A 27,198-nucleotide genomic window follows, 5' to 3' on the forward strand; every position below is an offset into this window, starting at 1 on the left:
ACAGACACGGGGCATGAGCGGGGGGTGGGGGGAACAGAAAGACATGGGGCATGAGCGGGGGAGTGGGGGGCAACAGGAGAGAGACACAGGGCATGAGCGGGGGTGGGGGGTACAGGAGAGAGACACGGGGCATGAGCGGGTGGGGGCAACTGGAGAGAGACACGGGGCATGAGCGGGGGGTGGAGGGGTACAAGAGACAGACACGGGGCATGAGTGGGGGGTGGGGGGTAACGGGAGACAGACACGGGGCATGAGCGGGGGGTGGGGGGAACTGGAGACAGACACGGAGCATGAGCGGGGGGTGGGGAGAACAGGAGACAGACAGGGGGCGTGAGCGGGGGGTGGGGGGCAACCAGGGACACGGGGCATGAGCAGGGGTGGGGGGCAACAGGAGATGGGGACACGGGGCATGAGCGGGGGGTGGGGGGAACAGGAGACGGGGACACGGGGCATGAGCGGGGGGTGGGGGGAACAGGAGACTGGGACACTGGGCATGAGCGGGGGGTGGGGAGAACAGACATGGGACATGAGCGGGGGTGGGGAGCAACAAGAGCGACACGGGGCATGAGCGGGTAGGGGGAACAGGAGATAGATACGGGGCATGAGCGGGGGGGTGGGGGGCAACATGAGACAGACACGGGGCATGAGCGGGAGCTGGGGGGGAAGCGGAGAGACACACACGGGGCATGAGCGGGGGGTGGGCGGGGGGGAGACACACACGGGGCATGAGCGGGGGTTTTGGGGGAGGGAGAGATACTTTTTTTTGCAAAGTTTGGTGAGGATTCGTCCAGGGAGAGCGAAGTTATGAGCCGCCCAAAAAGTGCTCTTCCTATGGAAACAGCAACTTAACCATAACTACCGTGGCCATGTTATATATATATATAATATATATTTCTGAGGCTGTGGAATCTGCTTAGATCACATGCTGTGCATAGGCTGACATCTAGTGGAAGCTGCAGAGGATTACAGTTTGTTTTTCGAAAATGGGCATCGACACAAGGCGTGCCAGTAATACTATCCCTAGTGTGACGTCCACTGTACCCATGATCCCTCACGCATGTAGGACCCTCAGATTGTTTTTCTCCGCCATACTTGTCAGAAGCATCCCGCGGAGTTCCCTGGCTTTAGCCATAATTTGCTAAATATATATTTCCCCGTTTTCTTCAATACCCATGAGAAGAAAACTGCCGTCGAACTACACAACAGACTTTGGGCCTCGGCCCTGTACAAGTAGGGAGAGTGGGGGGTGGCACATACTCTTCACTCACATATATTTTCATATATATATTCCTACACACTAGCCCGCTGCCACAGGGTGCGTATGGAGGGTACCCCGTTCCAATTTTGCCACAAGTACAGCCGCAAGTACCCTTGGGTTGACAGACACGCCACCTGTAACCTCTGCCTGCCGAGGGACCACCCCGAGACGAATTGCAGAGCGTGTAGCCGGTTCAAGGCTAAAACTTTAAAGGACCGTTCGATCAAACGTTGGGCCCACCACACCAGGCAACGAGAGGCCATGGAAGCGGAGGGCGCCTTCTGTGATGGCAGTGACGCTGTACTATCGGACGGCGAGGGCAACGTGGCGTCGAAAGACAGCCAAGCGCAAGTCCCCGACCTCGGAAGGTTGTCCGGCAGGGCAGCTATTGGGAAAACACCCAGCAACACGAGCGCTACCCACACCACTTCCCCTAAGCACTCGAAGTCCAACCGAGACTCGACGCGCACGTCGAGTTCTAGGAAAGAAGCACACAGAGAACGGTCCACTGAATCGGTGTCCTCTGGGCGTTCTCAATCAAGATCGCCCCATGACACCAGGCATCCATCCACAGTTGCCAAGAGTGCCTCACTTACTAAAGTAATGGAGGTTCGATCGTCCGAAGTTTAAGCCAACCTCCATCCACAGGCCACACTCCAGGAGTCTGCGTCAGCAGACCGCTCGACGCCTACGCCCGTGTCCCGACATACTCAATCTACAGAAGGGGACACTACCACCGAATCTCGACGCCAGACGTCGAAAAGCTCGGAAAAGGTGAAAACCCCAGGGAAACACTCTTCCACTCACGGGGAGGGGGGAAAACAGCAGAAGAATCCTTTCCAACCTTCTTCTACACCACAGATACCTAAGGACAGCTCCAAGTCCTCTGTTAAACATTCTAAGACCCCTGCACAAGCCCATAGGTCCAGTCAAGAGATTGCAGAGAAACGCCCCCAAGAAAGGGTAATTCCCAGCTCTAAACAATGGTCCAGTGAGGACATAGACAGAGTTATGTCCAGAATGTCATCCCTAGCAGACTTCTATTCCAAGAATCCAGAGCACTTCCTCTCGTATACCCCGGATGGGGCTACTCCCTCAGGGTCTAGGGACCCGCAACCCCCTGGTAAAAAACCTTGAGTTGAGGCAACACAAAGTCTGTCTTCTGACCCTTTTTACATACAGCCATACTCTCAGTATAAGAGGATCCACTACAAGATGAGGATCCAGAATTGGCAGCGTTGGATGACCCAACTGGGGCGGACTACTATGGGGATGACGAGGACGAAGATAACCCAGAAGTCTACAGAGTAGACTCCCCAGTAGTCCAGGAACCTCCGGTTACCGACTCTCCAGTAGACAATCAACCTCTACTAAACGAGGTTTTATCCAAAGCGGCAGAACACTTCCGCATAGATACGCAGGGAGCACAGGAGGAAAGGGACTTCGCAGAGGAATTAATGGGAGAAAAGAGACCCATTGCCCAGGCCATCCCTATTCTCAAATCTATACAAAGGAGGATTGATCCTTCCCTTCTTAATCCCAACCTCACCAGGGCAATAAACCCCAGGATCGAAAAGTTGTTCAGGGCAGCCCAGTCAGACCCGCTGTATATAAGGGGGCAACTGAAACCGGACTCCCTGGTAGTCACAAATACCCGAAAGAGGGCGGGAACGCCCCTATCATCGTCTGAGGCTCCCCCTGACAAGGAGAGCAAAAAGATCTACGGGTTGGGAAGGAAGGTAGCCACCACTTCCGCCTACCAGGCAAGGATTGCCAACTCCACCACTCTGCTGGCTAGTTACAACTGCCACCAATGGGAACAAGTGGCTGCACTCATCGACTTCGCCCCGGAACCTTTAAAGAGTCAGTTGGCACAGGTTGCGTCGGAGGGGAGGGCTGTGTCTGGTTGCATCCTTAAGGCAACCTTTGATTCCGTGGATAATGCCGGCAGGCTAATAGCAGAGAGCACTGTTATTAGAAGGCCTGCTTGGTTAAGGCAGTCAGGGTTTGAACCCGAGACACAAGCATCCTTAATAGACAAGCCGGTGGAGCTTGATCTACTGTTTGCCATGCGGTAGAGGACGCTTTAAAAAATGCCAAAGATGAGTATGAGACTCTAAAGTCCCTGGGACAGTTGACCAACAAACCCCCCTAATCAAAGAGGGAATGGCAATTTTCGTTGCCCACGCGGCCAAAATTCTCAGAGGCTCCAACTATTCTCAGGGGCAGAGCACACCATGGGGTAATAACCAGCAGTCTACCCAGAGTTACAACAGGGGTAACAAAAGGGGTCATGGTAAGGGTAGAGGCCGCCCCAGCAGAGGCAGCACGCCTCCCCCAAAGTAGTGATGCCGAGATCAGGGTCCCTTCCCACGCATCTCCAGTAGGAGGACGCATTACCAACTTCACCCAAGCTTGGGAAGGGATCACATCAGACAGATGGGTGCTGTCCACAGTGTCCGCATGATACTGCATAGAACTGCATGAGTGTCCCCGAAACCACCCTCCGCGACAAAAGGTACATTCCCTAGACCACCAGAAGATCCTCCTTGAGGAGATCGTCAATCTTCTAGAAAAGGACGCGATCAAACTCTTCCCGGGAAAACAGGTAAACAAGGGTATTTATTCAACTTACTTCCTTGTGCCAAAAAAAGATCTAACAATGCGCCCAGTCTTAGACTTACGCCCTGCAAACAAGTATGTCAAGCCCCAAAAATTTCGCATGACTACTCTCCAAGAGGTAATCCCCCTCCTAAAAAAGGGGGATTACATGGCAACACTGGACATGAAAGATGCCTATTTTCATATTTCCATGTTCCCAGCGCACAGAAGATTCTTGCGCTTCAAGGTGGACAGTCTGCACTACCAGTTCAAGGTGCTGCCCTTCGGTATAGCCTCAGCTCCAAGGGTATTCACCAAGGTTCTGACAGTGGTGGCGGCACACCGACGCAGGGAGGCAATCCCAGTGTATCCTTACCTGGACGACTGGCTCATCACGGGGGAGACCCCAGCAATTTGCAGTTCAAACATTCAAAGAACGATCGACCTCGTCTTCGAATTGTGTTTCTCCATAAACGAGAAGAGAAAAAAAAACCAAGCACCTCCAAACAGTTCCTAGGAGCTGTACTAAACACTCAAGAGTTGGCCTTTCCATCAGAGGAAAGAATTCGGAACATACTACTGCAGATTCCTCAAGATCAGTCCGGTCGCCAGATAACGGTATGCAAAACGATGCGTTTGCTAGGCATGATGGGGTCATGTATTTACATGGTCCCCACGCGCGCCTGCGCATGCGTCCCATGCAAGAATGGTTGGCAAACAGTGGTCTCAGGCAAGTGGTCAGTGGGACGATCTACTGGTCGTTTCTCCAACACTAGTACAAAGTCTTCACGGGTTGACAAGAGAGAATCTGTCAAGGGGGAAAGCCTTTTACGATCCAGAGGTTCAAGCTGTAGTCACTACAGACGCATCCCTATCGGGGTGGGGAGTACACCTCCTTCACTACACAGCGCAGGGTCTCTGGTCTCACTCAGTGGCCAAGAATCATATCAATCTGCTAGAACTTCTGGCAGTATTCAGAGCGCTTCAAGCGTTCGAGCCCCACCTGTTAAACCTGTCAGTGCAGATCCTAACGGACAGCACAACTGCAATGTTCTACCTAAACAAGCAGGAAGGGACTCGTTCGCCAAATCTGTCCAAGCTTGCCCAGAAAATTTGGAAATGGGCACTCAGACGGAACATTTACCTTTCATCGCAACATGATCCAGGGGATCTCAATTCTCTAGCAGACGCCTTGAGTCGAGATCCTCTCCCACAAGAACATGAGTGGTCGCTAAAGAGAGAAGTCGTAGAAGACATCTTCTCATGGTGGGGTTTCCCCACTACAGACCTATTCGCCACAAGCGAAAACAATGTACAGGATTTGCATCCAGGTTTCCACAGCCACACTCCATGGGGAACGCCCTAGGGATGGATTGGTCAGGGATGTTTGCCTAAGCTTTTCCACCAACCCCCCTTATGAGGAAGGTGGTCAACAAGATGTACAGGGAATCAACGAAACTTATCCTAGTTGCTCCCATGTGGGCGAGGCAACCGTGGTTCCCACACCTACGCAAACTAGCCGTGTGCGAACCCATCAGACTCCCGTGCTGGCACAACCTACTATCCCAGCACCAAGGACAAACGGTACACCCACAGCCTAACTCAATGAACCCGGCAGCATGGCTCCTAAGGTCATAGAGTTTGGACATCTCAATTTACCACAGAGATGGATGGATATCCTAAAGGAATCTAGGAAACCGAACACAAGGTACTGTTACTTTGATAAATGGAAAAGATTTGTTGTCTGGTGCCAGAATAAGCAATTCAACCCAGTTGATTGTACTCCTTCCAATATTGTCACCTACATGTGTTAGGCAGAATCCTGTGCAGTTCCCTTGAGGAACACTGCAAAAAGATTAAGACTACAGGTGTAAGCAGTGAACCCAATTGGTAGCAGTCTGCACCACCCGGATTTACCTGGTAGCTGTGGCTGAGCAGTCAGACTTCTCTAAAAAAGAGGAGGGCAGTATATAGAGTATACGCAATAGGGCTAAAAACACACTAGAGCAAACAAACACTGACCAGAGCTTTGTATAAAAAGTATATAATTATTTATTTAAAACACACTTTAGGCAATATACTAGCACTGTAAATCAAAAGCAAGTTAAAACACAGTCGGGTAAAGTATACACACCTCCCTTAATAACTATTAGACAAGTCAGAATTACAACACCACGATTTGTTAAACAGAGGTGAGCCCATAACCTGATGGCACTCTAATAGTTCAGTTAAAGGGAGAGAAAAAGACAGAGCATTGAAATAAAATAGGTCCCAACACTTTTAGGAGGTCTCAGCAAGACAATAAAGGCATTAAATGCTGCAGAGCCAAAGTTCATAGGCCAGGCCCACTTTAAAGGGAGCAGAGCGAAATGTGCCCAGGATCACACGGTTAAAAATGCACGAAAAAGTCTTAGCAGAATGTTCAAAAGAGGTTGGGGTGATTCAAGAAGGTAAAGTTAGGTCTGGGGCCAACCCAGTTGGCAAGCCAAGGATTTAAGGGTCACCTTGGGCAAACCGAAGAAAGGAAGGCCAGGCAGGACACAGTACCTTAAACAGAGAGGAAGCTCCAGCGGTGGCAGTTGTTCCTAGCAGTGGTTGCAGTTCGTTGTTTCGACCAGGGGGAGAGAGGATCTTGTCGAGGAGGAAATGTGGAGTCGTTGCACTGCACAGGGATGAAACCAGCCGCGGAGTTCGTCAATGAAAGGAGCGTTCCTTTTATTCGCGGTCAAAGTGGTGAAGCTTGGCTATCCGGCTGCCGGGGTGCTTGGCACGGGCGATTCGACCAAGAGACGTCTTTGGAAGGCGAAAAGGGCGAACTGGTTGGTCCCACCAGTTCAGAGGAAGAAGACTCGTCCAGCAGAAGATCTTCTGTTGTCGTCGTGAAAGTGGTGAGGTTGTTGCAGCAGGGCTTCACCGGTGGTGTCGTCGTTGCAGATGGCTCAGCTTCTTCCCTCTTCGGATTCTTAGCTCCTGTGGCGACTTCTGAAGTTCCAGTCCCAAAGCCCCTGCTTGTATGCAGAAAAACCCCCATTCATCAGCCCAGCTGTCAATCACACATGCTAAGTGGTGAGCCGGGCGGCTCACCACTGGGCCCATCAGAGTAGAGTGCGACTTGGGTTGCCGAGGCAACTCAGTCCAGGGTGCCAATTCCCCCCTCCACCTCTCCTGTGGAACCCAGACATAGTGGCACCATTTGGAGGGCTTCTGTGGAGAAGCCCGCCAAAATAGTGGAAAAAAGGCCTCGACCTTGGTCAGAGTTACAGAGACGGACACAAACGCCATTTTAGAAAAGAGTTCTGGCAAAAAGACCCAACCAGGGATTTCATATTAAATAAATAAACCGGCGGTATCTTTAACATTGCACCAAAAAGTGGTGCGTTTAAAATCAATGGGAAAATCCCATAGAGAATATTGTGGTGGAATATTTTGCGTGGTAACCACTGCCACCAGCCAGAAACTCGACGGGTACTGGACAGTGCCCTCTTGAACAGACCCAGGGGCAATATAATTAACCCCTTCCAGTACTTCCACAATAGGATGGTATGTACTGGTTCTGTTCACAATTTAGGACTAGTAAAGTCAATGGTTTACTTTACATGCTTTGGGAGACAGTAGTCAGTCCGAGGGTATGGAGTCTATGCTTGGGGGTCACTATGACACCCCTGTGTTACTGCACTGAGAGTTCTGTGTAACACACACATAAAAAAAATAGATGATCCCCTATGGAGTAGAAAGGAAACCCCGTAGTCCATAAGCACACACAGAGTCAAAGACACTCAAATCATGCCTAAGAGTGGGAGGAAAAGAGTCTCACTCTTAGCAGGAGAAAAAACAAACCCCAAAAATCCAGCAAAGCTGCTGGGGGACTCACTAGGTTTGGGAAATTAGCCTTATAAGAGAATTCTCCCTAACAACATGCTCCACCTGCTGGACGCAGGCCTTGTATTCAACTCACTCAAGGTACATCTGGCAGCGATATCTGCCTACACCACTTCCCACAGCAAGGTTTCGTGGTGGAAAGTACCAGCGGTGAAGGCCTTCATGGAAGGGGTAAAGAGACTCCACCCTCCAATCTCTAACCCACCACGGGTTGGGACCTTAATGTGGTGCTTGCTAAGCTCATGGGCCCACCATTTGAACCCATGCATAAAGCCAGTCTCAAAGACCTGACCTATAAAACTGCCTTCTTAGTAGCCATTACATCCATAAGAAGGGTCGGTGAAATTCAGGCTCTGTCAGTGCAGGATCCTTTCTTTACTGTTCATAAGGATAAACTGGTTCTACGTACACACCCTAGGTTCTCGCCTAAGTTTATTTCAAAATTCCACGTGAACCAGTCCTTCGCCTTTTACGCCTAGAGCCCACTCTACAAGAGGAATTTGGGCCACTCTAGCTTTCTTTGCAAATGTACCCCTTGACACCATTTGCAAAGCAGCTACTTGGAGCTCTATTCACACTTTTACTCAGCACTACTGCATTGACACTCATTCCAAGACTGATACCGAAATGGGACAAGCGATTCTAAGACATCTGTTTGCTCAGGACCCTACTCACATCCCACCTCCTTCTTCTAATACTGCTCGCTAATCTATGCACAGCATGTTATCTAAGCAGATACAAGCATCAGAAATACGATTACGGTGAGATATATATATATATATATATATATATATATATATGATTTGTGAATTATCGACTCAGAAGTAGCAAGATAGATTGAAGGAGTTTATAATAAGAGGCATGTGTAAAATAAGATGAGGTTTACCATAATGTCAAGTAGAAGACAGTTTATCAGCCCAAGAGAAGGACAAAGAAAGGTTAGAAAGATAAGCGTGAAACCGTTAAAGGACTGAACCGGAAAAACGCAAATGGGAAAGAAGGGTAGGATGACCAAATGTGTTGATGAATGCAGCTGGCCGGTCAAGAAGAATCAGGATTGTTGAATGTTTAGAAGGACAACCAGAGAGAAGCGCGTTGGCTACACAGAGAAGAGCTGTTTCAGTGGTATGGTGAAGAAGAAACCCAGACTTCTAAATAAATTAGGTTTTGTTTTATTTGTGAATACAGTTTATTTAAACATGTACACAACAAATATAAAATGACAAAAGTATCTTCTAAATTGAGAGATGAGAGGGTAATCCAGGTAAGTGGAGACTTTGGTGCAGACTACACATTCAAGTACTTTAGACAAGTAGAGGCTGAGTGAAGAAAGAGAAGGGTCCAGAGAAGGCCTTTTCAAGATGGGAAGAATTTCTGCATGCTTAAAGCCAGTAGGGAAAACAGAGGTAAAAAGGGAGGTATTGAGGAGGGGAGTCAGAAATGGAGTAGATGAGGAATAAAGGAAGAAGAAGAAACCATATCAAGAGAAGAGGAAATAGGGTGAGTGTTAGACCAGTAGCGAACAGTATCAGACTCCGAAAAGAGAGAAGAGGAAGAAACAGTGGAAGATCAGATGTAGACTGTGGAGCTGCTGTTTCCCTAGGAACAGTAGAAGGTAGATGTGGCAGAGCGTAGTTTGGGGACCGTCTCAGTAAAAAACAACTAAATCAATGAGTATCGGGGAGGAAGGCCCAGAGAGAAGGCCATCCCCCTGACTGAGCTGACAGAGCGCAGCCAGGTGACGTCCTTATGCCCAAAAACATCTGCAATTCATCTTGCCTCAAGTGCCTCTCCAGCTAACTCAACCAGCAGTGCTTGACCACCTGCAATGGAAGATAATCCACGCTACCTGCACCACCTTTAATGTACTTTATTGACTCTGAGATACAGCGCTCGCCTTACCGTCTATAGTGCTCGCCCCCAGTTTGCTACCAACGTGCTCACCTGCAGCACCCCTGTTTAACACCTGCCATACTGCCTATGCTTTACCTGCTATGCTCCCTTATTGCTCCTGCCTCAGACTAATGTGCGCGATTCTTGAGTTAGTCTGCCTACCTCCTGCATTATCCAAACCTGCTGCGCACATATTCTGATGTGCTCCACATGTATGCTACATCGCTCTTCTGCCTGATAATGCTCGAGGTGCAATGCCAGTTTGACGTGCCACACTTTTGAATGGTGCCTTGTGTACTCTGCACTGCTCATTACTTGATGTAAGTGTAGTGTACTTGCATAACCTAACCTGCTGTGCCTCACTACTGATTGGTGCCCCATGTATGTTGCATTGCTCTTTGCCTGATATGCCCACATTTGCTGCAAGCCTGGTATCTGCTTTGCCTTTTGTACCTCTGCTATGAATGTGCCCACTCATTCACCCAGTACTGCCTAGACTGCTGCATTGCTACAACTATACCCTGTGACCTTTTTGAGACCCTTTTGGTCGCCTACCATTGCACCCTGTGACCTATCTGAGACCCCTTGGTAGCTTGCCACTGCATCCTGTTACCTATTTAAGACCCTTGGGTCGCCTGCCTTGCACGTTGCTAACTACTCTGAAGTCATGCATTCTAGTTCATATTGTGATTCTTGAATATCATGATCCAGGATAGATGAACCCCTGGCTATAACTAGCCACCCGCAATCTATATTGCGACACCCTAGCCAGACATCCTAGCGAAGTAAGGGAAGTAACTTGAACCATTTAACTACTCTAACTACCATGTGTAGAAACCTGACCCTTCTAACTAAATCATGGCCTTTGCTACCTACAGCACTAGCCCCCCCACAGACAGAAACCTGAGACTTAGGGCAAGACTACCTTGCATTTATGAGCCCAAAAGAAATAGCGCAAACAATACTGTTAGATCCCCAACTATACAGACGCATTTGGATAAGCAAACTCAAGCCACGAAACCCTCAACTCCGACCCCGAATCCCACTCACTTTCATAAAAAGAAACACCCGAGTCAAAACAAGCACACAGATAAATCTGCAAGCTATCCTATTCCTAAGAATAGTTTATCACTTACTGGATCCCTTATCAACGCCAGATCCATGGTAGCCCATGCAACTGAAATTGCTGACATACTAAACAACAACAGCATCGACCTCCTTGACGTAACAGAAACTTGGCTCCACGAGGCAGCATGACCCTCCCTGATGCTAGCCGTACCTGACAATTACCAGATCAACAGAGTAGATAGACCCAATGCTAAAGGCGGTGGCCTAGCCATCATCGCTAAAACTACTTTGCCTATCAGACTCACCACCTCACCTCCCTGTGCTTCTTGCGAAGTACTCTCAGCAAAATTGCAACTCTCTAATAACCGCACGCTAACTATTCACTTGATCTATAGGCCCCCAGGTCCCTTGGGAACCTTCGAAGATGACCTTACCACCCTCATAGCTAACAATACCCAAAATCACTCGCAAACGCTGTTGCTGGACGACTTTAACATTGGCTTCAATGGGCCAGATAATAAAAATGCCCTCTCTATAACAGCTATCCTAAACGACCACGGCCTTACCCAAAAAGTCCTCACTCCCACACATGTTAAAGGTAGAACCCTTGACTGGGTGTCTGAACTTAACTGCAACATAGTCATTACTGACATCATCCCTCAACCATGGACCGACCACTATCTAATAAATTTCACTGCCACACTTGACCTCCTCAGCCCTAAAATTATCAAAATGATACCACCACTCCCCACCAGAAGTAAAAAAGACATTGCTACAGAAAAACTCATCCCCCTCCTCCTGCCTACTATCAATGGCCTGGAGAACAATACTGACCCAGACACCCTAGTAGACACCTTTAATAAAGCTATTTCTCCAGCATTGGATCTTTCATGGATTCACATGCTTAGAATATTCCCCGTCGTCAGACTGGGACCCCTAGGTACACATATATAGCCTTTTCCAATAGGAAAACTTCAGACACGTTTGTGTCCTATCTACGTCCTTTTAGGACCCGCCTACGCATGCTCCGTAGGCCGTCCCCGTATAAGAGGCCCGCCCCCGCGTTGTCGGAACCACCGGCGAAGAAATCTCGACTGACGGAAAAAGAGTCGTCTGGAAGTCACTCAACTAGAGACTCCTCGTCAAAGAAATCATCTTCATCAAAAAAGCATGAAAAGAAATCCTCCTCGGGCGATCATCGTAGATCGACCACGAGTCGAGAGTCGAGTAAAAGCAAGCCAAGTGTGGAAAAGGCGGGACCGCCAAAACCACCTGCTAAGTCACCGTCGTCGACGGCGGCCCAGTCATCGGCCCCCACCCTGCCACTTACGCAGGTGGCATCCACCGTCACAACGACGTCGACGATGGCCCCGTCGACAGGGGTTCTACAGGAGGCCTGGAGGCCTGAAGTTTTTGATCCGATCCCCCCGGATACTTTACTACAGGAACAGGCAGTGTTGCTGTCCTCGGAGGACGAGAATGAGAGAATAGCTGGCCCAGCAGACCTAGGGCTACGAGTGGCTGACAAGTCGTCGACGAGGGGATCCGTTATACCGGTATCTGCCCCTCTCCTCAATCCTCAATCTGTTTTGTCGTTGGAAATTCTGTCCACGCTTCAGTCATTGTTAGTCGTTGGACCAGAGACTACCTCAGGCAAACCTGCCACAGTCACCCGTCGACGAGCCGGGCCCGTCCCGTCAACCTACGCACGCCAATCTCAGCACTGGCACAAGAGGAAGGTGAGCTGCCAGATTCGGAGTCTGACAGGGGAGCCATGTCGGATATCTCATCATCCCCCTCCAGGGATCCAACCTGGGAGTCAGAGGTGGAGTTGGAAACCCCTAGAAGCCCAGCTCACCCGTCCCCTCGGACGACATTGCGTCATTCCATTCTATGACGGAGAAGGCATGCAAAGAATTTGGTTTGTCCCAGGAAGAACAGAAAAAGGACTGTTTTTTGTTCGACCACATGGGTAAGAGAAGGAGGTCTGTGTTTTGGATACCAATACTAGACCATGTATGGAAGGAGGGGTTGCAGACAATGTGTCACCCGTTTTCAGAGCCGGCAGTGAAAGGACGCCTGGAAAAAAAGTTTAAGGCTCCAGAGTCTACCCCCAAGTGTTTATCCTCCCAACCAACGCCAGACTCGGTGGTGTCGGCGGCAGCGGCGAGGAAGGCGAAGGCCCAGCACAAGTGCACGACTCCTCCTGAGAACGAAGCGAGACGCCAAGATGCCTTTTTCAAAAAAGTGCTATCCGTAGGAGCGACCACAGTAAAGGCCGCAAACTCTCTGGCAATTGTTGCCAGATACGATAGGGAGATGTGGCACAGGCTAGCTCCGTTGCTTGATCATCTACTGGAAGAGCATAGGAAGGCAGCGATGTTACTCGTCCGAGAAGGTGAGGAAGCCTCAAATCACGCAATAAACATCGCAGTGGACCTCGCTGAGTCAGGCTTCAAACAAGTCAATAATGGGGTTGTGTTACGTCAACAGTCATGGCTTAAGTGTACCTACTTCAGGCCAGAAGTAAAATAAAAAAGTTTTAGATATGCCCTTTGAGGGAGACCTTCTTTTCGGTGAGAAGGTGGACGAAGCCCTAAAGGGAATGAAAGAGGACTCGGACACGGCACGTTCATTGGGTGCTCTCCAGAGTGGCAGAAACTACAAGTCTTTTCGTCCCTTTAGAGGGGCTTCAGGTAATTCAAGATTCTCTGCATCTGGAGACAGATCCTTTGGCAGATCAGCTTACCCCTCCCAGGGATACAGACGTGCCTCCCAAACGGCAAACCGTCGCCGGAACTTCCAGACTTCCAGGAAAAGACCATCATATCTGTCGTCGTCGAGAGACAAGCAAAATAAAGATCAGCAGTGACATACAACACACCGTTCTGGGGGGAAGAGTTTCAGCATATGTCGACGAATGGGAACGAATAACGACGGATCAATGGGTGCTGGATACTATAAGAAACGGACACTCTCTACAATTCAAACACAGCCCTCCGCAAATTCCACCTGCGTTCACCGCTCATTCCCATCTGAAGATACTGCAACAAGAGGTAACAGTCATGTTAGCAAAGGGCGTGATAGAATTAGTTCCAACATCACAGAGAGGTCAAGGAGTCTACTCAAGATATTTCGTTGTAAAAAAGCCGAACGGCAAATGGCGTCCCATTTTAGACTTACGCGATCTCAACAAGTCTTTAAAGAGCCTAAAATTCAAGATGCTCACTCTGCAGGAAGTGATCCGCGCCGTTCAAGAGGGGGATTTTCTAGCGTCCCTGGATTTACAGGACGCGTATTTCCATATTCCAATGTGTCGGAAACACAGGAAATTCCTAAGATTTGTAATAGGGCGGACTCACTACCAATTCACGGTTCTTCCTTTTGGGCTCAAGACCTCCCCCAGAACGTTCACGAAATGCCTGGCTCCAGTAGCGGCCTGGCTAAGGAAGCAAGGCCACCATGTATACCCATACCTCGACGACTGGCTGGTAAGGGGATCCTCCCCAGCGTCGACCAACACAAGTTTACAAGCCACCATTCAGCTTCTACAACAGCTGGAATTCGCCATAAACTTCGAAAAATCCTCTCTGCAGCCATCGAGATCGCTGGTATTCCTGGGGGCACAGTTCGAGACCCAGTCAGGGCTAGTGAAACCTTCTCTCGACAGAACCTCAAGACTCAATCAACAAGCATGCCGACTACGGCGAAACGCCAAGATCTCAGTGAGAAAATACGTTTCGGTCCTAGGGGCCATGGCATCCTGCATCCATCTGGTGGAAAACTGTTGCCTATTCATGAGGCCAGTCCAGGAATTCCTCGCGGACCGATGGACGCAGGCTCAAGGATCGTGGTCAGACAAGATAACCATCGACGACGACAAGCTGCTTCGAACCCCTCAGTGGTGGCAAAGTTTCCACAATCTGAACAACGGCATACCCCTACAGAAGCCGGAGTTTCAGTGAACCATAGTCACGGATGCGTCCCTAACCGGATGGGGAGCTCACATGGGTGCTCTCCAAACGCAAGGTCGCTGGTCTCCAACGGAGTCACTCCTACACATAAACGTGTTAGAGCTCAGAGCAGTACGATGGGCCTTGAAGGCATTCCTACCACACATCAAGGGCTCGCGAGTACGAATACTGACCGACAATACAACGGCCATGTTTTATCTGAGGAAACAAGGAGGGATGCGATCAAGAACTCTTTCCATAGAAGCCCAGAAAACATGGCATTGGGCATTAAAGCACGAAATCTCTGTCGTGGCTCATCACCTTCCAGGAGTGAGGAACTCCCAAGCAGACTCCCTCAGCAGAAGCATGGCCCAGATACACGAGTGGAAATGGACACAGTTCACCTGAGGAAAGTGTTCGAGAAATGGGGTCACCCCCCTCTGGACGCCTTCGCGACCAAAGACAACAAGAAATGCGAGCAATTCGCAAGCAGATGGCCTCAAGAGGGCTCCAGGGGGGAGGCATTCTCCTTCCGATGGACGGACATGTTCCTCTATGCTTTTCCCCCGTTCCCCCTCATACGGAGGACAATACAGTGGATACGCAGATACAATTGCCGGGTAATTCTAGTGACACCATACTGGCCAAGGCAACCGTGGTTCTCCGACCTGCTTCACCTGTCGCTGGAACATCCCTTAGGGTTTCCCAAAGCCCTGAACCTACTATCCCGGGAAAAAGGCACGGTGTGGCATCACGACCCGGACAGTCTCAACCTTACAGCCTGGCTCCTGACTTTTCGGAGTTCGGTGCTTTAGACATTTCGGAGGATTGTCAAAAAATTCTGCAAGCGGCTAGAGCCCCTTCTACAAACAAATCCTACTCCTATAAGTGGCGGAGGTTCTGTGAATGGTGTAGGGGACAACAGGGCCTACAACCGTTGTCGGTGACGCCGGAACAAGTTCTACCTTACCTGCTCCTCTTAGCGGAGAGGGGATTATCCTTCACATCGATAAAGGTGCACCTGGCGGCCATCTCGAGGTTCACAAGGAAAAGGCAGTCTCCTCTATTTAGCGACAGACTTGTAAAACACTTCATGAGGGGTTTATTTCGAGCTTTTCCCCCGGAAAAACGTTACCCCCCGACTTGGAGTCTCAACACAGTGTTGGCAGGCTTAATGAAACCGCCTTTTGAGCCTATGGCCACGTCCGACATAAAATTCATTTCGTGGAAGTTGGCATTCTTGATTGCTATCACATCAGCTAGAAGAATCTCGGAACTGCAAGCGCTGGTCGTAGACCCGCCATACCTAAATTCCGACAGTGTATCACAAACACTCGTCCATTGTTCTCCCTACTTTCTTCGCCACACCATCATCGGCAGCAGAAAAAGCTCTTCATACCCTGAACGTTAAGAGGGCTCTGAAATTTTACCTACAACGTACACAGGAATTCAGGTCTACTAGACAACTGTTCGTCGCGTATGGTCCGTCGACGAGAGGAAAAGCAATCTCTAAACAAGGATTGGCTCGATGGGTCTCATCGACGATTGCGTTTTGTCACTCTAAGGCCGGAAGGCCACTGCAAGGACATCCTAGAGCCCATTCTACAAGATCGATGTCCTCCTCAACAGCTTTGTGGGCAGGAATTCCGTTGACGGACATATGCCAAGCTGCGGCATGGTCAGTGCCCCACACGTTTACCCGCCACTGCTGCCTTGCCAGGCAGCATGCGGACGAGGTGCAGATGGGAAGAGCTGTCCTGCGCCATCTGTTTCAGTAAGGTAAGCTCCACGCTGTGGAGAATCTGTTGTCTACCTTTTTAATGACAGTTTATTTTATGTGGGTAAGGTTATATGAGGTAACTTATTCCTACTGTACATATGCATTGTGTAGTATGTTGAGGGTATATTACATTACATTCTCACCACCGTCTCAAGTGTTACGGATATACAATCTATTCTAAGCATGTGAATCCATGAAAGATCCAATGCTGGAGAAGGGAATAGTTTCTTACCTGTAACTCCATTTCTCCAGCATTGGTATCTTTCATGGATTCACATGCGCCCGCCAACCTCCCCGGAATGTAATGTATTTAATGGATAAATTTAACCCTTCCTACTTTGGAGGGGCCGAAATCTGAAGGGGAACCGCGGGGGCGGGCCTCTTATACGGGGACGGCCTACGGAGCATGCGTAGGCGGGTCCTAAAAGGACGTAGATAGGACACAAAAGTGTCGGAAGTTTTCCTATTGGAAAAGGCTATATATGTGTACCGAGGGGTCCCAGTCTGACGACGGGGAATATTCTAAGCATGTGAATCCATGAAAGATACCAATGCTGGAGAAATGGAGTTACAGGTAAGAAACTATTCCCGTCTCATGCACTAGGTACTATTGCACCACCCAAACTACGCAAAGCTAAACAAGAAGCCCACCTTAATGCTTAGTTCACACCCCAACTTAAGGACCTTTGAAAGCTGAAACGAAAACTCCAAACTATCTGGGCAATTCGCCTACTGACGACAACAAAGTTAACTTAAACCAATTCACCAAATATTAAAAGACAGAAATTATCAATACAAAAAAAAAATTATTCAATGACTGAATTACTAATGCCAAATCTAATACCAAGGAACTTTTTGCCATCCTCCGGGAAATGGAATCCCCCATCCAACCAACTGACACGGTCCCCAAGGACATATGGTGCACTAACATACAAAACGCCCTATCGAATAAAATTTCCACCCTCCAGCTTAAAATAACTAATAAAAAGGACGCCCTCTCTCCTACTGATCAACAAGCACCTCTAGTGACTGAACCTAATACTATCCCCCCTTTTAGCTTCAAACCTATCTCCATCATCGACACTGAAAAGGTTATCCTCTCACTGAATCCTTCCAACTGTAAGGGCGACAGTTGCCCAGCTCAAATAATAAAGGACGCAGCCAGAGATTTAGCCCTGTTTATCTCGAAGCTCATTAACTCCTCTTTCACATCCAACACAGTGCCAGCTAACCTAAAAGAATCCTGGGTCCTCCCCCTTCTTAAGAAACAAACCCTTGATCCATCCATCCCAACTAATTATAGGCCTATCACCACTGTACCTTTCCTAAATCATCGATAGAGTAGCCTATCTCCAAATTCAAGATTACTTAGAAGCTAACCATCTACTAGGCTCGCGCCAATCGGGCTTCCGCCCTCTCAATGGCACTGAAACAGCCTTGATAGATCTTAAAACTAAAATTGAGGAATTCAAGGATAGTGGGAAAACAGCGCTGCTATTCCTACTGAACTTGTCAGCAGCTTTTGATTTGGTGGATCATGCAGTTTTATGCAACCACCTCAAGCTCGCTGCCAATTTCACAGGGGAAGCTATGGCATGGGTCCAATCCTTTCTAGCCAACCGGACCATGAGAGTCTTTTCCACCTCTACCTGTGCCGATCCCATCCAAATTATATGTGGAGTCCCACAGGGCTCCTGTGTCTCACCCACTATGTACAACATTTTCACCAAGCCATTGTTCGACAAGTTGGACAGACTGGGTGTCACCTACACAAATTATGCAGATGACACCCAGATCCTCATACCCCTTTCGGACAACTATGAAGTGGACATGGCTATGGTGAATAAAATATACATCCTCATTCAGGCATGGATGGCCACCCATGGCCTCTGCCTGAACGACGATAAAACTGAAATCCTGCTCCTCGGATCAGACCTTAACCTAACTAAACTCACCCCGGACTATGCCTCATTTAACATCGACAATAATACTGTTAAGGTTATGCGAGAGGTTAAAACTCTAGGTCTTTACCTCGACTCGGCTCTCACCCTTAAAAAGCAAGTGAACTCCCTCGCCTCTACAACCACTTACACGTGTAAACTCATCCGTGCTGTCAGACCATTCCTGTCCAGTGCCAGCTGCCTCACCTTGGCCAATGCCCTTGTCATGTTCAGACTGGACTATTGCAACGCCCTATACTCAGGTGCAAATAAGTCAGTCATTGACAAACTCCAGAGATTACAAAATAGTGCCCTAAGAGCTGCTTTGAATATCCCACGTAGAGAGCATATCTCCAAACACCGGACTGAGGCCCACTGGCTAAAGATAAAGGACAGAATCCTCCTTAAAACTATTTCTCTCACATCCAAATGCCTCAACAATCAAGCACCCCCCTACCTAGCCGAAGGAATCAACTGGAGGCCCTCAAACCGACAGACGAGATCTGCCAACACCTTCTTACTTGAAGTCCCGAGATTCAAATTTACCACAGCAGGGGGGGGGATCTAGCTTCCCTGTTAGAGCTGCACAATCATGGAACATACTGTCACAGCCACTTCCCACAGTGCCTTCCCCAGGAGTCTCCTCACCTTGATCTTCACTGTGACTGGCGACTTTCTGTCTTCTCCTCCGGTCTTTCGGGGTTCTCTCCTCTTCAGTATCCTTCTTCTTAAGGAGTCCTTTCCCCTTCTTGCGTTCGAAGAGATAGGGACGGTCTCCTCCGGAGGCCACCTTGACCGTTATTGGAATAAACCGTCAGGTGAACCCTGGGGAGTCCGCCCCTCCCAAAACAGGGAAAAAGCCAGTAAGGCAGAAAAAACCCTGTGAGGCTGCAGGCGAGGATAGATTGGAGGAATTGCGGATCCAGAGGCTTTTAAAGTCTTGAGGCGAATGTCCAGTTGATACTCCAATGGATGACAGCTACCGGACTGTGATTCCTTGGCATGGATGAAGGAGCCCTGGGAGAGGCGATGGAGTGTGGAGCCACAAAGGAGAACTACTATGCTTCCGAAGGATCAAACATAGGCACAGAAGACTGCAGACGGAGGTAAATTGTTTTGGTAGACAGGTAAAGGAATGGGGAGAGAGAGAGAGAGAGAGAGAAAACGTGTGAGCAATAGAGAGCAGTAGTGAGTCTGTGAGAGTAAGAGAGAGTGAATGCGAGAGAGTATGAATGAGAGAGCGAGTGAATGCTAGAGAGTATGAATGAGAGAGCGAGTGAATGTGAGAGTGCGCGAATGAAAGAGGGGGTGAAAGAGAGGGATGGCAAGACCGAGGGAAGACGGAAAAGACCCCGAGCCACAGGGAACCGGAAAACCGGAACCTCGCCGACGGGGAAGACAGGTACCAGCCGAGCGAGGTAGAGGGTACTACGGGGGAGAAGCTAGGCTGGAACCGAGGACCAGATAAGGGGAAAGGAAAGGAAAAGCAAGAGAGAACGGCCGTCGCCTAACGAGAAGGCGAAGGGCCGCGGAGATTAACCGAGAAAGCAAAAGAGGAGCTCGGTATGTCAGGAACTGTAGTAGGCACAAATCGAAAGTCAGCATAGCGAGTTGCAACGCGACTCGCAGGGGGCGTGGCTTCCTTAAATGCAGCAGCAACAAAAAGACTGGACCGCTCACAGACAGACTGTTGGGACCTAATAGCGCCTCCATCTTGCCCATAACTTCCACGGTCTCAGCAGTGTGACACATACTCCCACCTGACCTCAGACGCCCATTACCCTACACTAGATGTAGATGTAACGCTCTCAAATGGCTGCACAACAATGATATGTAACGATATTCACCCTTATCTAGCTGATCATGCTATACATATGTTAAGACGGTATTCTTCCATGCTTACCCATCTTGATCCTATATGTACTGTATCACTTGTATCATTTGTTGTAAGTTACCTCTGTTTTATAATAGCCTGTGTCAGGCACTGTAACTAAGTTTCGAGTCTACTTGTATTGTTGCGCCCAGCTGCCCAAGGGCTTCGAGCGCATTATCAGATAAACAAACAAACATGGGGAGGAAGAAGATACAGGATCTCGTACGGAAGGAGAATTAATGTGATTCAGCAAACTTTGAGCAGGAGGGGAAAGACCTTGACTGAAATAAGATTACTATTTTGGCATCAAGCTTAGAAATAACATCGGACGAACAGAGAGGAGAGAAGATTGAGATTAGCGGATGAATTGGACTTTTTCTGGCATCTTTCGATCGAAGAAAAAGAACATGAGGAGTTAACCAAGGTTAGGGAGCTTCGAAGCTGGAACGCGATCGATAGTAGAGGGCAGACCAAAACAAGTAAAATCCAGAGAGCAGGGACTATATCGGAGAATGAATACATTGATTTCAGGACTCCCTTTAAATGGTTCAGACTGGGAAAGACCCTGTTAGATGCTCTGTTGCATGGGTACCCATTCTGTGGCCCTCCAGCTGTTTCTGGACTTCCAACTCCCATAATCCCTAGCCAGCACAGTCAATGGAAGCTGTAGTACAAAACGTATTGATGGCTGTTCAGATTGGCTGACGTGTTGTGCTACATCCAGTTGTTGTGTAATGGCCACCTTCTGGTATGCCTACTACTGTTTCTCCAACGTTTACATATTACTCTGCATCGTGACTTCAGCATACTCATGCTGAGCAACTACCAGCACTATGTATTGCATGGCACCCCCCTCCATTGCTGATGATGACCCTTCAGAGCACTGCCAGTTTACTGTGATTTCAATTCCAGTTAGTTATGTATGCATTTCTTTCTTTCAGGAATCTACTGGCGACCAAGGAGTTAATATGATAATAGAAATGCTATCGAACGTTAACCTTAGCAATGATCTTCAACTTCTGTCACGTGGGGGAAGAGTAATTGTAAGTATTTATCATGTGGCTCATGGTTGGCAGTACCCCACTTTTTTAGTCCTGTGCAGTTACACTGAAGGAACTAGTTAGTCCATGTTCACCCTATGAATGACCCTCCACCACTTCAGTCACACAATATTAATGATTGAGCAGCTTCTCAAAATATAAGGAAGAGCATTGTATTTATCTACGGTCTCTACATAACATTGGCCAATGGTGGCAGGCGGCCTTTATCAATAACCCTGCGATTCACATTACCCAATGACGCGCCCATAGCTACAAGACTCCACCCAACAATTTACAAAACTCCACCATCTTGCCCCTCACATGTAAAAAATAAAGTCCAACACTGCACTGTTGTGTGGTTGGGGCCTGTAAAATTGGTCAGAAGTACCAGATGTTAAAAATACATTTGCAGTGTGTAGTTTGCACTGGGTACAAATGATTGATAAAGTGCAACATTAAAACAAAATGTTTTTTTTGTCGTTAGTAATTGAAGTTTAATATTCTTGTGGACATTATTTTCTTTGGACAGCAAAATTTCAGGCTGTAGTAGGCACGTCCTGGTGGGCACGGAGGCTGCGCTATGATTCCGACGCAAGACTGGTGACTTGCGTGTCGCCGATTCTGGCAAGAATGGGGGTGATGCAGTCTCTTTCGGGAGGTCCTCGGGCCTCCATGATAAAGGTCAGAGAGAAGGCTCAGTCTTTGATGGGGCGATGACCATCAGAGGATTCCAGATATGGGCGGGAGTTGCGCATCATACACTGTCTCTACCCACGCACCTCCATGTGATTAGATGCTAGCGGTCTGTTTGTAGCCAATCATATGGAGGAGTGGCAGAGTTGCTGGGGCTGTGGAAATCCTGGAGAGTCCACGCGCTTTCCTGGACATCAGTGTAAACATTTGTAGTACCTGGGCTAAACCCGGAGATTAGGCAGATTTAGTTGGTGGGGGTGGTGAAGGGGTGAGTGTGAAGTCGGGAATTCACTGTATGTTTCCAAGGCCATGATTTTGAGTCTTTTTCTCTGGTTGAAAAGATGGGGCAGTAATATGTTGATGGGGTATAGATGGGACAGGTGGGAAGGGAAGTGCGTATTGTATTCTGTTTTGAAAAGACATGAAGCGAGCACTGGGCTGAGTTTTTATTTATTTTCTTGTGATTTTAAATTGATGTTGTGACTTTGTGTTCTACAACAGATTGTGGGCTCCAGGGGCTCTACCGATATCAACCCCAGAGACACCATGGTGAAAGAATCCAGCATCATTGGCACTTCGCTATTTAGTCAAACCACGGTAAGGTTTTGCAAGCTGGTTTCTGTGTGGCATTTTTAGTGTACGGCAAGTGTTGCTTCCAATGAGCCGAGATGGTAGATATCTGAAATGTAAACAGGCCACTGTTGAGTTTTTCTACAGGTATTTCTGTTATCGGGGACATACTGGCACACTGACAATTGTGAACTGTCCTGAGTGGTGGTCTGGGCAGTCCAGCCTAGCCCCAACCTAATCCTGCTGGGGACATATGGCATAGGTTTCACCGTGGCAAATCAGGACATTGCGTTGCTCGGGGGCAATATCCAGGAAGAAAGGAGGTATGGACAGTCCGGCTTTAAGATGAAGTGACATTTCCTAATGGAGGATGTGCCTCTACATGTGAGAACATTTGAAGACAATGGGAATCGCGAGATATGGTGGGGTTCGGAGATTGTATAAGTGTTGAACCCAGTTTGCTAGGGCGGATGGGATGGGTCTCTTGGGTTGACAGAAGGGGAATCTTAATAGTTACCCTAGTTCTTGCACAACACGTAATCCATATATATTCTGGGTGTGGGGCAGGGATTGATGTTTCTTACTGCACTCAATTCTTGTGATCTGTGACTGCTGGGATCTGATGACATTGTTACTTTGCTATGCCTTTCAAAAAAACTAACGAAAACATTTTAATGATAATCGTTTCCATAGTTGGGTTAAGTCCATTATATGTTGAATGTTTAACATTAAAACACATTTTTAAACGATTATTTAAGATCCACTTAAATAGAAATCAGTTATGGTTTTGATGCACACCACAAGGTCTCATGGCACTAAGCGTTTGGTTTGATCGTATATTAACCAAACCATAACATGTCTGTCGCTTTGCTAGGTAGTAAATACATGTCCATAAAAATTGAAGCAAAAGGTGATGGCTGGAAGGTTTTGAATTAATCATATTTGTACACAAAGGAGGAAGAGCACGACAACTTATTTCCAAAGTTAAGTTTCACTGATCTATACCCAACCAGGTATGTGGTTGAAAACCTCCCTATACTTATAGTCCAGAAAAAATAGACTAAGTATTCACAAGATGTACCCAAAACTAAAAAAAATATTTTAATAAAGATCATGACTGAATAAAATACTCATAAAAAATGTTCTGAAATGAACATTACCCAACATTAAACACATGGTGAAAGCACAATAAACAACAAATGACCACACTAAAATTTGACAAAAATAAACGGATTTCAGTTCTTGAAGTAAAATTGAGTCTACTGGAATGCTGTTCCTTGCCCCAGAAACATATTCAAGTGTCGCTGCTGTTAAACCCATGTTTTATAAAAATCTGTACATGGCTTAAGTCACTGTTACTAACATCACGTAACTATAAAATGCACTTTCATTTTCTTGTTCCCTGTGTTGTTCTTCAATCAACGCTCGCAATTATTAGTGTTTTATGCTTTTTTATGTGATATATGAATTAAAATGTTTTTTATCATGCCTTTGGTAGAATAAGTAATTTAATTATATTTAATATGATTTGTTGAGTAGGTTACCTACAACTGATGTGTGGTTGAGGTGGGTAGCTAGTGCTGTCTTTTGCTGCTTTTTCCCCATTCATTCGAGCCTAGCTGCCACTCACCCAGCAGAGTGGCTGTCCTTGCCAGACAGTCAGCCAGCCAATCACGCCAGAGTGCATTTGGGTCTCCTAGGAGACTAAGCACAGGGAGTTTCAGGCACCTACCTCACTTCCTGCCCACCCCAGACACTCAGATGCCAGAGGCGTCTTCAGTCCTGAAGCCCACCACAGGCATGGAAACAAATGGACCAAACCTGGTTTGGCGCGCAGAGAGAAACACTAGAAGGACCTTTCCAAAAAGAAATGGACAAAAAAGACCAGGACCCATTTAAACAAAGGGGCTTAAGGCGCCATCTTGAAAAACATGGCTCCCGTGATTTTTAGCTACCGGTGTTCGCCGTCGGGACCAATCATGGTAGTTCATTGTAAAACCACTGCCACCAGCCATTTCGATAGGAAAGGGTAGCATTTGACAGGAAAGGGTAGCATTTGACCGCTACCTGAGTTTCTAGACCTAGGGGATACTAGGTAACCCCTGAAGCGCTCTATTGTAAGATAGTGTGTGCTGGGTCTACGAATTTAAAAAGACTAGTAAAGTCAATTTAACTTTACATTCTCTGGGAAACAGTTTATCCCAGAGAAGGTATTTAAACATTGGGACAGCCTAAAAGGCTTCCCTGTGTCACTGCACTGAGGGTGCTGTGTAACACACATGAAAAGATGATGCCTATGGAGTTGTCTAAAACTCCATAATCAAAAGAAACAAACACAGAAAACAAACCGAATTGAAAGTACAAAGTCCCAAAGGTCAGCAAAAGAGCTGTGTGTTTCTAAGGTAGAGAGGAATTAGCACATTTATGAGAGTTCTTTCTAACACTCGCCACTGTGAAAGGTGATTGATCGGAAGCCAAGCAGCCCAATTACCTCTTTCTATTTCAGCCTCCCAACAAAACCTCCTACAGGAGTTCTAATCTGCCCCCAAGCATGCACCACTGAGAATGGCATCATTGAGGTCATCTGCAATGTTTGGGACATCATGGACAAAATAGGCCTGTGTCTCTGGGACCTACTCAATATCTTGGCCGTCTTTGACCACACAGACTTTGCAGGTCTGTGTCCTACCTGTTTAGCAGATACCAATGTATCCAGATGGATGCCAGCAGCTCCCCTAGTCCCTGCGTAACCTGCACATTTCCCCTTGGATGCACCCTCACACCGGTCACCCGTAATTGTACACAAAGACACCATGTGATCTTCTTGACCAACCATAACCTCTATATGCACCTATGTGCTTTTGATGTGCAGCTCTACCTGAAGGTAATCTGTATTAATGATCCCAACCCGATAAAGTGAAGCATGTCTCCCCCTCTTACAGGCCAGGATGGCAAGTGCCTAAATAAAGCAGCATGAAGACTAAATGCATCTTCTCTCAAAGCACCCTCCCACCCTCATTGCACCCGAGCCCAGAACTGCTTCACAAATTAACTGCAGTTCACCACTATTACTAAATCACTTGGAGTTCCCATGTTATGTTCTTTTTGTAAAGCGCTTTCACCAAAGCGCTGTACAGGAATTAATGGACATGGCGCATAAAACAATTAGTATAGGTGGCAACACAATGTCTGCAGAAAATAATAGGATTAGTTATTAGAGAGAAGCAAAAGATGTGTTTGTAGGTGGGAGCTAAAGATGTGAAAAGAGGGAGCAGAGCAGATAGTCGGGGGGGGAGGGGGTTCGGGGAGGGAGATGAGGCGTGTAATCCAGTATCTAGGATCCGGGAGAAAAAATGAGCAAAAGTGAGAGGGGCGCAGGAAGTATAATGTGACCACAGCAATACCCAGCAATGAGCGTGACCATGTCTTTTTCTTCCACCCAGCAGTTACTGGCTGGAGAAGAAATAAGGGTTGGGTGCTCCTCGCTGAGACGCATGATTTCGGATCACACTGAAAGGTGTGATGGGAAATACTGCAGACTTGACTGAATTTGGTGCAGTGCCTGTGCGTATTATTAGGTGCTTTAGAACCTAATTCTTCACAACTTGACTACACACACTGCAAGCAAAGTGAGGAAGTCCCGTACAGATGAAAATGATGAATATTTCAGGAAAGCGGACTCCTCAACCTACAAGGAAATGTATGTTGGGAAATTAATGGCAGAGTATTGACAACTGGGGTGCACGTGACGGTGCACGAGCGTACTGAAAAGAGCTGAATGAAGGGTGTGGATGCAAGTTGGATGTGTTCTGGACTGCTGTGACTGCATAATGAAGCCAAGGCATCTCTGTGCTCTTTCCCTTATGTTTTCTAACGGAAATACTTGTTGATATTTCGACTAGCCGCCAAAGGTGTTTGCTCGCAGTAATTACAGGGGCACACGGGTGCCAGTTCTCCTTTCTTCCCATACTGCCAGATCCTCATGGTCTAGTTCCAAGCCAGGTGTTCTCGTGGAACACCTGGGGCATTAAGTGAGATGGGAAATCCAAAGGGGGTCCTAAAGACTGGCAAAACAATATTTCAGGTAATGTCGAAGTAGGTCAGGAACCATTAAAACCTTATACAACTAAAGGAGTAGACGTCAAAAAAATTAATTATTCAGATATGAAAATGAAACCCTTGTGCCTTGAAACACTTGTGTATTGGCGCTTATAAATGCCATATCGTGTATCAAAAATTAGGTTCGAATCCCTCAGTTCTTTTGACGGAAATACGTGATTCTTCTGAAATCCTTTCAGTCTGGGGAGGATAGCTCAAAGGCAACGTGCTTGCCTTGGAAGCAAGACGACACAGAGCAACACAGGTTCGATCCGCGGGCCGCGCTTAGAAACCTCTGGGTATTAAGCGCATTATGAATAACCCATCATTTCATATAATTACAAGACATTGTATAATGTTGCAAAAATCTAGTGTACTCTCTAAATATGTTCTGGTTACAATATTAGAAACCATATAATCTTACTCCAAATGTCTGACACTGACGATTTGATTGTATATATGGACTCGCGTGATCCCTGAGAAGGAGCAGTGTTCGCACTCTTCACCTTGGCGTGACTTTTAAGGCAAGGCAATGGGGCCGAGGAGTGTCGG

At 47.7% G+C, this 27,198-nt stretch overlaps 1 protein-coding gene across 2 annotated transcripts in view; it reads left to right on the plus strand.

Annotated features, from left to right (window-relative positions):
- Nucleotides 1-27,198, plus strand: part of CRYZ (crystallin zeta) — a 348,909-nt gene that overhangs the window by 242,746 nt on the left and 78,965 nt on the right. For both annotated transcript variants that reach the window (XM_069641903.1, XM_069641904.1), the window contains 2 exons: nt 21,187-21,288; nt 22,480-22,575. In XM_069641903.1, coding sequence (XP_069498004.1) covers nt 21,187-21,288; nt 22,480-22,575 — 198 coding nt within the window. The remainder of the gene's footprint in view (nt 1-21,186; nt 21,289-22,479; nt 22,576-27,198) is intronic.

Source organism: Ambystoma mexicanum, chromosome 1q, assembly GCF_040938575.1.
Source record: "Ambystoma mexicanum isolate Mex_15411 chromosome 1q, UKY_AmexF1_1, whole genome shotgun sequence".
NCBI classification, from domain to species: Eukaryota; Metazoa; Chordata; class Amphibia; order Caudata; family Ambystomatidae; genus Ambystoma; species Ambystoma mexicanum.